Source organism: Scleropages formosus, chromosome 20 (assembly GCF_900964775.1).
Source record: "Scleropages formosus chromosome 20, fSclFor1.1, whole genome shotgun sequence".
Lineage (NCBI taxonomy): Eukaryota > Metazoa > Chordata > Actinopteri > Osteoglossiformes > Osteoglossidae > Scleropages > Scleropages formosus.
In genome coordinates this window covers 10,487,893-10,501,168 of record NC_041825.1, presented here as the reverse complement: position 1 = coordinate 10,501,168, position 13,276 = coordinate 10,487,893, and the positions used below count along the sequence as shown (strand labels likewise).

At 38.2% G+C, this 13,276-nt stretch overlaps 1 protein-coding gene across 1 annotated transcript; it reads left to right on the top strand.

Annotated features, from left to right (window-relative positions):
* Positions 1-2,008: 2,008 nt before the first annotated feature.
* Positions 2,009-13,276, top strand: rgs11 (regulator of G protein signaling 11). Its single transcript, XM_018739597.1, has 17 exons — positions 2,009-2,073; positions 2,946-3,042; positions 4,523-4,573; positions 4,954-5,060; positions 5,233-5,284; positions 5,389-5,447; positions 5,875-5,951; positions 6,117-6,198; positions 9,207-9,279; positions 10,195-10,223; positions 10,441-10,502; positions 10,633-10,746; positions 11,090-11,205; positions 11,332-11,419; positions 12,328-12,466; positions 12,937-13,019; positions 13,146-13,276. The coding sequence occupies exons 1-17, from the start codon at positions 2,011-2,013 to the stop codon at positions 13,204-13,206; spliced, it is 1,353 nt and encodes a 450-aa protein (XP_018595113.1). The 5' UTR covers positions 2,009-2,010; the 3' UTR covers positions 13,207-13,276.

Genomic DNA, 13,276 nt, shown 5'->3' with positions numbered 1-13,276 from the left:
TTGGCATGTCAAACACTTGCTTCTACATGTGGCAGTCTAAATCATAATAAAGTATAAAGACAAAAACTGCATAGAACTGATTAAACAAATCTACCTTATAACATATGGTTTTATAATGCAGAAAGCAATGATGGTACATAATGCAATGACCCACGATGTATTGGGGAGTGTCATGTTTGAGCAGAAAAAGGGTTTACGGTAAGTAGTTGAGAATTGTGGGTAAAATGCGAAATGGTTGTTCAACCACTGTGGGGACTCACAGGAAATATAAGGGGGTGAGTCTCTGTTGGCCAGTGTGAGGGAAGAAGGAAAGCTTGAAGGGCTAAGCAGGCTGGCTTGAGATGCAATTCCTTGAGAAAAAAAGAAAAAGCTTTGAAGAAAAGGGCTCTTCAGACCAAGGGCATTATTTCCTTGTGTTTGCACCTATGTCTCTTGCTGTGTGCTGGTGATACCATAAAAATATGCAATGAATGCTGTCTGTGCATCCTTTCCTCCATCTGTGGTTCTGATCCCACTACTGACACCAATGTAGTGCGCTGTACTCTGGGTTTGGATGGGACAAAGAAGGAGACAGCAATACCACAATAAATAATATTTTCATTTAAGACAAAGACATGGCCATGAATAACTAATTCACATTTTACCCACAATTCTCAACTATTTACAATGTGTATGCGTTACAGTAAACCCATTTTCCCGCTCAAACATAACACTCCCACTAGTAACACAGATCGTTACATTATAAATGTTCAATTTATTTCATCAACTGCTTGTCCAATATGGGGCCACTGTGCTCCAAGGCCTACCCTGGAATCCCAGTGCGCTTCTATCTGACAGAATATGAAACCACAGGACATTCATATCCATAAAGCCAGCGATTATAATAAAATGTATGAACCGTCTGAGGCTGAAAACACTACCAAAATACCCCAACATAAACCATACAATAGGGGAACCAATAGTGCATTTACCATTTGACACTGTTCACAGTTTCTGTCACTGAGCTGACAGTATATACAGTATGTAGCAGAGCCAATAGTAGCACCATACACATTAACACACTGTAGACCCATCCCCGCTTAACGGGGTAAATCATTCCCATTGTGTAAAGTCCCGTTGTGAGGGAATGAAATGAACATCAGTTCACATAAGAAAAATGTATCCTCTATGAAAGATGTATCACTTTAATTAAAAACCAAAATAAATACTCTTTTCATATAAGGCGATGACATCATGTTTTATACAATTTGTAAAGAACAATTAAGTTTTAAGGTTTTCCGACGTCTTTTAATATTCGTAGATGTTTGTTCCTCAGAATTTCAGGTTTTTGGTGAACATTTATACGCAGTTCAGCTTGATTATTAAATCACTTGTCTTTTGGTGTTTTAACACTTTTATTATGAATAAGCACCTGTGAAAGTAAAGAGTGTACATTACAAAAAAATTGTACTGAGTTATTATTACCAGTTTAAGGTAGCCCCGTGACTACAGCAACTTCCTTGGACGGAGGTCACAGGTTCGAATCCCACCCCCTGCTGTACTGAACTTGAGCAAGGCATGATTATTATTCATTTTAGAGTAAAAATGCCCCAGCTGTAAATCATGCCATGGGTTGTTGATCGTTTTAGGCAGCGTCACGTCGCAAATCGCTTTAGGGAAAGGCGTCATCTTAAGGAATAAATGCATGAGAAAATGTGTTTTAATTTCCGCTGTAGCGACTTTACACAATGTGTCCGTTGCGTGAGAAACTGCTCGTTGAGCTGTGTGCGCTGCTCTCGAGCATAAAACCCATTTCCCATTGAAACATGACATTGGCTAGTAACGCGGGTCGTTACATTATACTGTAAATGTTCAATTTATGTCCCACTGCGAGAGAGAGAGAGAGAGAGAGAGAAGTCGAGAGCGTGGCGCGAGCGGTGTCGGCGCGAGTCGCAGATAAGGTCCAGCGCGGGCGCGTGGAGGGAAGCGTGTCCGGAGACAGGAGGAGCGCGAGCGCGGGCGCGTGCCGGCATGACGATAAACACGCTGCAGCAGGGCGCGAGCTGCCGGGGACAGCTGTCCTGCCTGAGCAAGGTACGGTCCCGCTTCTCGTAGAACGAATGTCCCACTGCAAATAAACAGGGGGACAGATGTGAGACACCAGTTAAGTTTCCTGCGCCAAGAGTCGTGTTTTTAAAAGCGAACCGTGAGCGAACCGTGTGCGTCACGTTACCGAAAGAGCGGTTTTTGCGTGTTTCAGTGAAGCGCTGAACTGAAGCGTGATTCTCCCGTTTTCATGCAGTTTGATCGTGTGGATGTGTGTTTGCCTTCTCTCCTAGTTACTGGGTTTAATTAAAAAAAAAAAAGAAAAAAAAAACTCTACATTACATTTATTGTTACGCATTGATCTTGCTCCAACCTAGTTGTATAATAAGTCTAGTTACTGTATGCACACATTCTACCAGTTCTAATCGCCTAAAAGTAATTTCTGTAAAAAATCTGTAAATCTGAAGTTATCATTACGAGTGAGTGATCAGTTAAACCATTAACAAAAGCTGCCACTTAATCGTATATTTAAAGTAAATTAAAGCCAAATAAATGGAATTATAATTAATCATTATAAATTAATCATTTGCACTACTGACATGGTTAAGTATAAAATTGTGTATACGTTTTAAATACACTATAGTATACACTGCGTGCCATACACTACACTATACAAAGTATACCATACATTATACACTGCAATATACACTTTACACCATACACAGCCCATTATACACTTTACACTATACACCATACACTAAACACTATATACTGTACAACACACACCATACATTGTACAGTATACAAACTTTACTGTATATGATATAATTTACATTTTAAACTGTACACTGTAATGTTAAATGGAGAAAATGTATGAGGAGACTGAGTGAAGTGCAACAGCATGTGCTCTGTGCTTTCAGATGGAGCGAGTTATTGTGTCCATGCAGGATCCTGACATGGGAATGAAAATGAGGAATCAAAGGCTTCTTATTACCGTCATTCCTCATGCAATGACAGGTGAGGTAGTCAGCCACTCTTTATGAAGTCGTGGAAGCAAAGTACAGTACTGGTAAAACAAACACGTTTCTTACTTTCCTGATGCTTGGCCAGTATTTGTCATTAATCGGAAGCAACAAGACAGAAGGTAGTGTTCTCGTCTGGGCTTTTGCTTTGTCATCTGAAGGTCCATTGGTTCGAATCCCTCTCCTGCTGCTGTACTGTTAAATCACTGTGCTTACCCTGAACTGATATAGTACGAATACCACGCTGTATAGATGGTTAAATCATTGTAAGGCTGATCATTTGACACTGTCAGTCAACTTGGCATAGTGGTTAGCTAAATAAAAAGGTTAATAATAATAATAATAATAAAAATAATAATAATAATAATAATAATAATAAAATTAGTTAATATTTAAATACTCACTGCTTTTATTTTGGGGGGCGCGGTGGCGCAGTGGGTTGGACTGGATCCTGCTTTCCGGTGGTTCTGGGGTTCGAGTCCTGCTTGGGGTGCCTTGCGATGGACTGGCGTCCTGTCCTGGGTGTGTCCCCTCCCCCTCCGGCCTTATGCCCTGTGTTACTGGGTAGGCTCCGGTTCCCCGTGACCCCATATGGGACAAGCGGTTCTGATAATGTGTGTGTGTGTGTGTGTGTGTGTGTGCTTTTATTTTGACACAGAATATTATGAATAGTGGAAAAACAGTTAATTATTGTTTTAGTAATCATATCTACATACAGTGTAACATAGGCAAAAAGGAAAGTGCTAGAGCTAATTACTGTGTTACTTTAAAATATAAGCTTATTTGTTAAGAGCCACAAATACATTTTCGTGTCTTTTCAAACATGATTATAGCTGCACTTAGTTCAGAATAATCAGCAGGTATTCAATAATTTAAGAGTAACAAGAATTCATAAGTAACAACAGAATGCCTTCATACATACCTATATTATAAACAGCTTTAAAAACTAAAATTGATAAAACATGTAATTTGTTATTACTTCCATACTTTTTCCCTACTTTTATCCAGGTGCAATCACAAATCTCTTGTCATATTAAAATGTGAGTGAAAAACCATTATAAACCAAACGTGTGTATTTATAGAAGTACTATAATTCTTCTGAGGCTTAATATTGAAATAGTTTTTTTTTTTTTTTCTTTAGACTGGTTAACAAGATGTGCATCAAAAGCTGCTTCCCTTTAAAAAAAAAAAAAAAAAAAAATTTTTAAAAAATGCTAATACCGATAATGGTATTGTGACTGAAGTGCATGCGGGTGCATTTGTACTGAGAGATTAGATGTCAAAAACCACGTGTCGCCATGGCTGTTAGTTCGATCGAGCTTTAAATCATGTATAGAGTTACAGACAGCTGAAAATATGCTGCAGCTTTATTGCTTTTTCTCTTGTCTTGTTTTTGAGTCTGCTTGCGTCTTTTTAACATGCCCATCATCCATTTGCCTCGGTGGAAATAATTTTTCCATTCTCTATCTTCCTAGGAAATGATATTATAGAGTGGCTCGTTCAAAAGTATTCCATCACAGAGGAAGGTAGGCGGGAGATTAGTTTGTAATCAATCATCTGATTGGGAAGATTGGGGAAAAAAAATGCTGTCCATCCTGGGTGTGTAGCACTTTTTGAGACAGTTTCGGATTCAGGGAACATTTTTTATAAATCTTGAATTCAAACACAGAATATTGTGCTTTACATTTTTATTATTACAATTCACATAATAACAACCTTTCTGCAATCGTGCAAAACGCAGTGCTTCCGATCCATGTTTTTCAGGATCCAGATTGTAAAATTAACATTCTGAGATGCAAAATTATTTTTGCCACCTCGTGCACCTATTCTCCTGTCTTTGAACGTCATTTTTACATTTAGAGAACAATAATATACTGAAATTTTAAGTACACGTTCTTTTTTCCAGAGGCATTACATATGGGTAATTTGATTGTGAGACATGGTTACATTTATCCACTGAAGGACCCCAGGACACTCATCCTGAAACCTGATGAAACATTGTACCGCTTTCAGGTATGATACACGTTAACCTAAACGCAACAGGATAGACGCGAACAGTAATGCACATTATTTTAGTGTCCTTTTATAGTAGTTGAACCATTTGCTTACAGAAATTACATGACTCAGTAATGTATTTTTTTGTGATTATCCTGAATCCATTTTTGCATGTGGATACAACATGCAGACTCCATATTTCTGGACCAACACAAAATGGCCTGCTTCAGACTTGGACTATGGTAAGTCTGTATTAATACAAATATAATATAATCATTTCACCAGTTTCAAAGTAGTTTTTTTTATCACAGTAATTTTATTTCCCTCATTTTTTTGTCTGATAAAGCCATCTATCTGGCTAAGAAGAACATCCGAAAACAAGGAGAGCTCATCGATTATGAAAAGGTACATTTCAAGTTTTTTAAGAACTTTTGATGAAACTTTTAAGCATAACAGCTGGATTTCTTTAAAACATTTTTGACACAACTTTTCTATTATTAGATTTTTGTCCATTATAAACTTCATATTAAATTCCCCCGCTAGAATTTGTATTCTTCTGAAAATTTCTAATAATGACACCCAAAATCCTCTTTCTGTGTGATGTTGTTTCTTATAAACATACTGTAATCTTCCATCAGTCGCGAGTCATTCCCTTTAGATAAATATTTCTATTTCACCAAGGGCACACATTTTTATATTTTAGTATACAAGTTGATTAAATGCTGTATAACAGAAAAATGTGGATGTTCTCACAGTATTATTGGATACACGTTGTGGGTTTTGGGCCACGCTCCTGTAATTAGTAGAATAAAGATTGCCCTCTTCTTTGCAGCAAAATTACAATCACCTCCACAAACGGATTAACCACACTTGGGACTTTGTGCTAATGCAGGCCAGGGAACAGCTCAGGTAAGGGCATGGTTTTCTACTCTCTCTGCCAAATCCTTTTGAAATATGCTTTTATACATCTGTACGGCCTTCCTGTACAAAAATCACTGAATCTTACTGATGCTATACCTGCTGTAACTGTATAGTGTGAAGCATCTATTGCCGTATCTTTCCCTGTGTGCGAAGGGCAGCCAAGCAAAGGAGAAGGGCCGACCGCATTGTGCTGGAGTGCCAAGAGCAGGCGTACTGGCTTGTCAACAGACCTCCTGTAAGTGCCCCTCGGAGACTCTCCCTTGTCTGCACCATTCTCAGCTGAAAGAATCGCTAGCTGCAAAGCAAAGACATACTTGAAAAGTGACTACAGCTGAACACACTCATAAATAAAATATTGTCTTGCAACTGATGTTGAATCCTACATAAGCAGCTAAAACAGGTTTTAAGTGATTTTCTCAAGTCTTTCATGGGGTTCTCCATCAGAATGACTGAACTCTCTCAGGTGCTTAGTGGAACAGGTTAAGTATTTTTTGCATGCACTTTCTTCTCTGAGTAGAGCCTCAAACTGCTCATAAGCTCTTAGGCTCAAGTATTTGTTGTACACACCTCGCACACTCAAATGTTCACTCCGGTAGAAAGTGGGCACTCATGCGCAGAAGGAATCTGAAAATGTGCTGCCTGCACCTCATCCAAGCATAGTCTGCCTTGCATCTGTCTCATTACGTTGTTGGTAATATTGTGCTTTTGCATCTTGAACAAATAAATGCCCATCCATCTATCCATTATCAGTAACCATCTATCCATTATCAGTGGCAGAGGTCCAGAGCCTATCCCATAAGCAAATGGTGTTTGGCAGGGTATACCATGGACAGGGCACCAGTCCATCACAGACAAGAGGACATCAAAAAATAAGCAAATTGCATTAAATTGAAAATTAAATAAAAATTAAAATGTTAGAGATTTAATTATTTGAAACAGTAGTATCTGATACCTCGGGTACTTTTGAAAGTTTGCTTTTATATCATTATAATTATAAAATATTACATCTGCCAGTTGTAGCCATAAATCACTGGAATCAGGGAATTCGTGTAAGCAAAAAATTGGATTAAATAGAGGCTGGAAACAGAATGGAGAACCAAGGACAGCACACAGTACAGGAACTGTGTTTGCGTTCGTTGTATTCAAATGCAAAGCCAAGTCAAGTATAATTATGCATGTAGAGTTATACGTAACGCTTTTCACCCCGCTGCTGAAGTACATTTTTCTTCATTATAAAACTGTATTTGAAAGACATTGTTAGGACAGGGTACTACAGGGCACATATACTCACCAGAATGTCAGTTTTTGCCAGTTATGTCTTATTCTATCAAAATAAGACATGCTGAAATTAATACACACACACATTTTCAGAACCGCTTGTCCCATACGGGGCCACGGGGAACCGGAGCCAACCTGGTAACACAGGGCGTAAGGCCGGAAGGGGAGGAGACACACCCAGGACGGGACGCCAGTCCGTTGCAAGGCACCCCAAGGGGGACTCGAACCCCAGACCCACCAGAGAGCAGGACTGTGGTTCAACCCACTGCGCCACTGCGCCACCGCACCCCCTGCTGAAATTAATAAAAAGATCAGATTTGGGGTGCGAGTCCTCAAATCCCCCTAATATGCACTAAATTAGGAAGGAAATGGGAGAGCAGAAAGAGCCTACCAAAATCTTTTTTTTAATTTTCACAAGACAGATGTGTTTTGGTGGAATGGTGATGCTGATGAAGGCATTCTACTGAAACACGTCTAACTTATGAAAACAGCTTTTGTGCTCCCATTCTCTTCAATTGTTTCCTGAAATATTTTTTTTTTAGCTCACCACGTTAATAACAGACAGTCTGAGCTCTTGCAGTTACATCGGCATATGCGCACGTCACAGAAAGCGGGATAATTATGTACATTAAGTCAAAGCATCTATGCTGATTCTGATGATAAGCCATTAAGAGGATACCAAATGAGAGAGAACAGCTATTAAGGTCAGTTTAGAGTAAGTGAATGGGATTTAAAATGTACAGTATATTTTTTTTGTGCTTTCTCATGAGTATACTTCTACATTCCTTGTTTAGTAATGTTCATTTTTTACTGGCGTATATTTGATGTCAAAAATAACACTTATCTGTGGATGGTGTATGTAGGAGCTGGCTAGAACATCTATGTGGGCAGGCAGAAAGAGAGTAGCTTAGTCCCACTGCCATACAGTCCTAAAGCTCAGTGAAGGCCTAGCAGAATGTAACCATAAATCCAGATGAAAAGCTTGCTGCAACAGATAATTTTGACATTTAGCTCTTCATACTAAGAATTAAAAATGACATTTAGTGGGAAAGAGATTGATGGAGTATGAAATGTATGTTTTCATAAAGACTTGAACATTTGAAATTTGATGCCAGCTGTCTGCTGCCTTAATTCTTCAAACAGGAAATCAGTTTAATATTGATTCAGATTTATACTCTCTTACTTGTTTTGAACTGCACAGAATTTTCTAGGTGCATTCAACATTTTTAAAAGTTCTTCACTGGAAGCAATAAACATTACATGTCCATGTATATAGTGTCAACCACCAGACCTTAACAAAAAAAAAAACAACATTAGACTGCATTCAATGCCTTCTTTAACCTCACAGTCTAGGACATTATGCAACTATTTTGTCACCATGTGACCCAAGAACAACAGGCTCAAACAATTCAGTAAAATTAGAAAATAGCAAGATAAAGGTAAACTGCAAAATAAATGATGATGGAAAGGGGATGGAAAAAATTGGGGCCCACAGGAAAGATAAATGTATGCAGTTTTAAACATGTGGGTCTTAAGCCTGAATATAAAGGTATCCAGAGCAGTTCTGATAAAACAAGCCACATGTTTCACCACAAATCTTTTATGACACAGAAATATTATAGTTTTTCCCAATTAAATTTATGATGAACAATTCTTTTAACAAGAATTCTCTTAAGGAGCAGGTTTCAAGAATTTACACTTCTTATGGGTACTGCCACCTTTGAAAGCACATAATACCATAGTTTCTTTTTTTTTTTTTTTAGAAACATACTTTTTAAAATCTAATCATCACTTCTTTTTCTCTTTATACTCAGTTGCTTAAAAAAGATCACAGATGTCATTTTCTTATAGTACCCTTACAGTATACTTGATATCTACCAAAGAAATTACACAGTAGCTCAGTGTGGAACATTTTTAATTATCCATTATTGTCATGTTGATTGTTAACTGATGCTTTGTCTGTAGCCAGGGGCATTTGATATCCTGGAATATGGTCCACAACGAAGAAACAGCCACATCTTACGAGTACGGCTGGTCAGTACAAAAAAATTTTACCGTGTCATATTTATTAAACACCTTTAAAGGGACCATTTACAAATACTTCCCAATGAGCTATCATCTAAAATAGACGAGTTCACTGTCTTGAAGCAAATGACGTTAAATCTCTGAAGTAAGTATAAAGTTTGTTTTTTCTATCTCAAAATGACCTTGACTCCTTTGAATGATTCTCAGTTGTTTAAAACAAGGACCACCAACAATAGCTGGAAAATGTAGAACTTGTCTAAGATTAAGCATAAGCAACTCATTGTGATTCTAAATTCTGACAAGTTTTCAAAAAAATTATGCATTAGAGGGCCTTATATTTTAATTTTACACTGAAAACTTGAATGGAATAACTACAATTAGATTGATCACTTCCATTTTCCCTTTGTTTTTGCATCATCTGCAATTAAAGTAAGTAGAAACCTCTTGTCTGTCTTGTACATAAGCAGGAATAAATGTTTTCCTATTTTTATTTTTTGTCCTGACAAGGATATAAAATAGTATAGTTTCTCCCTGAAATACCTCATTCTTTAGTAACAGAAGTTATTTTTTTATTGTGCAGTTAACATGAATTTTGTACTAAGAGGAGCTCAGCTGAATGGTAAAAATCAGAGAGTCCTGTCAGTGTGCAGAGTGCCGCTAACAGCAATCTGGTCACATTATCATGCACTCTGTGGTTTAGTCATAAAAACTGAGTCTACTATGCAGTGGTCAACCTATAAATTCAATTTTTGTGGCCACCGGTAATGTCTGATAATGTAGAAATGTTCACAGTTAAAACCACTTCTCTGCAACTTACAAGCAACTGTTCTGAGGCTGATTGATTGAGGAAATGCAGCCAATATTTTTGTGTGTGCAGCTGGAGAAATATCCTCACAAGATCTTTAACATAACTAATTCTGATTTCCAGAAAAGAATAGTGAATACTACAAAAAAGAGGTAAGATTAGTAATTTTACTTTTTGTTATAAAATTTCAAACTTATTCAAAATTTAATTGTAGTTTAATACTTAGAATTATACACATATCTCTGAAAAACAGAAGTATAATGATGTTTGCTGCTGTGGAGAAACGTGTCTGTTAAATGAATAACTGTAAATCTACACAATTCGTGTATGGAATGATTTTGGTTTTATTGTCTTTGTGGATGGGCGCAGATAGAACACAAAACAAAGGCACTAGGAAGAACACGAGTTAAGTCATCTGTCTGCTTGGAAAGGTAAAAAAAAAAAAAATCCACCATCAATACACCATCAAGTATCAAAGTATTCTCATTTAAATGACTGCACCAATTCTTAAAACTACTAAAAATAAAATTGCAACATCTTTCTTTACTTTGCTCTGCTAAGCTTTGTAAAGTATTGTGAGCAGTATCAGCTGCATGACCCAATCATGCGAGGATGCCGTCCCAGCAATCCCTGGATAACTGACGATACCATGTACTGGTCTATGAATTCAGATATGTAAGTATCTGAAATGTACATATATGAGTACTAAGTACATCTTCACTTATTCTGGTAAAAATGAATACTTGGAAACTATGAACTAAGTTGGCAATAATATCAAGATAGCAACATAAATATGCATTTATCTTCGTTACTACATTTATATTTTGTTAACTCTCTGAGAAATATTAAACTTGCCAAAGTTTCTGCATGTATCTGCATCAAGCTCTTCTAATACATTTGTTCAAAAGTTTGTTAATTATCACTTCTGTGACATTTAAGGCATTTTCAGAGAAGAAACTGGCTCTTGGCAGCTGATTGACCATTTTAGTATTGATGAAGTAGCTATATGTCTGTCTAGGGTGAGCGTTCCAGCAAAGCTGCGGGTGGAACGCTGGAGCTTTTCCTTCACGGAGCTCCTCAGTGACACCCTGGGAAGACGTGAATTCATGCAGTACCTAGAGAAGGAGTTCAGCGGTGAGGATGTTTCTTTCTTCACCTTGAAATGATTAATAAGACTATAATATTTCTTGTCTTTTTACCCCACTTTTGTTGTTTTTACTGTCATCTGTATGAATATACAGTTTCTCCTTTCTTTTACAGCGGAAAATCTCTGTTTCTGGGAAGCATGTGAGGATATCCGACATGGCGAAAACTCAAAAATCACACAGAAGGTGAACGATGTCCACACGTGAGTTCACCGTTAGGGGTTTTTCACTCATTTCAGAGAATAATATTCATTCATTCAGTGCCAGTAATTGCTTGTCAGTGAAGGACAGTAGCGGTCTGGAGTCCATCCCAGAAGCATAAGGTGTGAGGTACGGTTTAGCCTGGACAAGGTGTCAGGCCACCTTTAGCACAATCGCACGCTACAGGAAATTTAGAGTCAGCAATCCATTTGAATCACATGAGTGGAAACCCATGTGAACGTGGGGAGAACTTACAAAGACTGCATAGGCTGACCTGGGTTTGGTGCCAAATCTGAACACAGAGCCCAGCAGCTCTGAGGCACCAGCACTCCCAGTTGCAACATTGCCCTGGCCCAGAAAAGAAAATCTGCGACAAATACTGTCAATATTTACCTATGTAGCATGCATGCAAATGTGGTGCGTACCTGGGGGAACAGGTAACACAGTGGTAGGAGCCGCTGCCTCTAGGCTCAGGTGGCAGGCTTGAATCCCACCTCCTGGTGCAATTCCCTTGAAGGTCCTTGCATCTTGCAGCGCTGCAATAAAAATTACCTATCTGTATAAATGGATAAATCAGTGTAATCACCTTAATATTGTTAGTTGCTTTAGGGAAAAGCTTGATAGATGCATTAGTTTGTTTTCCTGCTCATTACATGATTTTCAGTGGACTTCTACACATGTTTTTCAAGTGCTATGCTTTGGATGATTCCTTCTGATAATGTTATGCACTTTTTGTATTGCTCTTAGACCTACACTGTTCTGGAGAAAATAACCCAAAGAAGGCAGTGACAAAACCACTTCCTTATCCAGGAAAGCCAGTCGTGTGCTTGCTCAAGTCGAATTTGACTTGACAACATATACACTTGTGTACCACCCACCAAAATCATGGTATCGTTTGTCTGTTTTACAGGCAATTCCTTGCACCAGGAGCCAGTAGGTGGGTCAACATTGACAGTAAGACCATGGAAAAGACCCTGCAAGGTATCAAGAACCCACATCGCTTTGTCTTGGATGATGCACAGATGCATATTTACTTCCTGATGAAAAAAGTAAGAATACCACATGTTATATCACTCTCAAAAAATGGATCCCAAAGGTCAGAGTACATACTTAATGACCAGTTATGAGAGAACTCAAAACTTTCCAGTTAGCACAGGTTTATTATCCACAAAAAATGGAAGAATAGAAATATTTAATATCTGGTGATGTCTCAGTATTGTATAATCAATCAATCTCAAGCCCTACCCTAATCTACTGTATCCTTCTGAGACTCAGCAAACTGTTCATGCCACTGGTTTTAGAATGCCCTCTATAATCTGCATTAGAACTGAGCATACAGGTGTACTTAAAATGTGTCTTCTAGAATGGGCAACAATGAATGAATTGCTTTCAGGAGTCCATATTTTAGTATGTTTTAGTTAAGTTAACTATGTGCATTTTGCCAAGAAGAGGATCACATGCAGTAAGTATTAGTATTTCATCACAAGATGAACTTTGTTGCTCATTCTCTTTTCTGCAGGACTCATATCCAAGGTATTTAAAATCAGACCTCTACAAGAATATGCTGGCCAAAGCAATAGTGCCACAGGAAACCAAAAAAAGGTAAGCTTTCATAAGAAATTAAAGCAAACGTTGTATTTTCCCTTGTAGTCTAGAATAGAGAGAAATATTCAAACAGAGGTTGTGCTACAGACCATATACCCTGCTCTTCTTCTCGGTCTGTGCCAGCGTCTTCCCCTTCATGAGACGCCAGCGACGCTCTAGTCCTAGCCCTGCCCTTGTACCCTAGGCTTCATCAGAGGATCATGGGAAATCAAAGGCAACATCTGCTGGAACATCTCAGGTGTGGCCACCACTAA

Bases quoted from the DNA above. Each gene is read 5' to 3' on its own strand.
- rgs11 (XM_018739597.1), top strand. From the start codon at position 2,011: ATGACGATAAACACGCTGCAGCAGGGCGCGAGCTGCCGGGGACAGCTG. The intron at 10,503-10,632 runs GTAAAAAAAAAA...TGCTCTGCTAAG, and splicing joins TCATCTGTCTGCTTGGAAAG to CTTTGTAAAGTATTGTGAGC. The intron at 13,020-13,145 runs GTAAGCTTTCAT...GGTCTGTGCCAG, and splicing joins CCACAGGAAACCAAAAAAAG to CGTCTTCCCCTTCATGAGAC.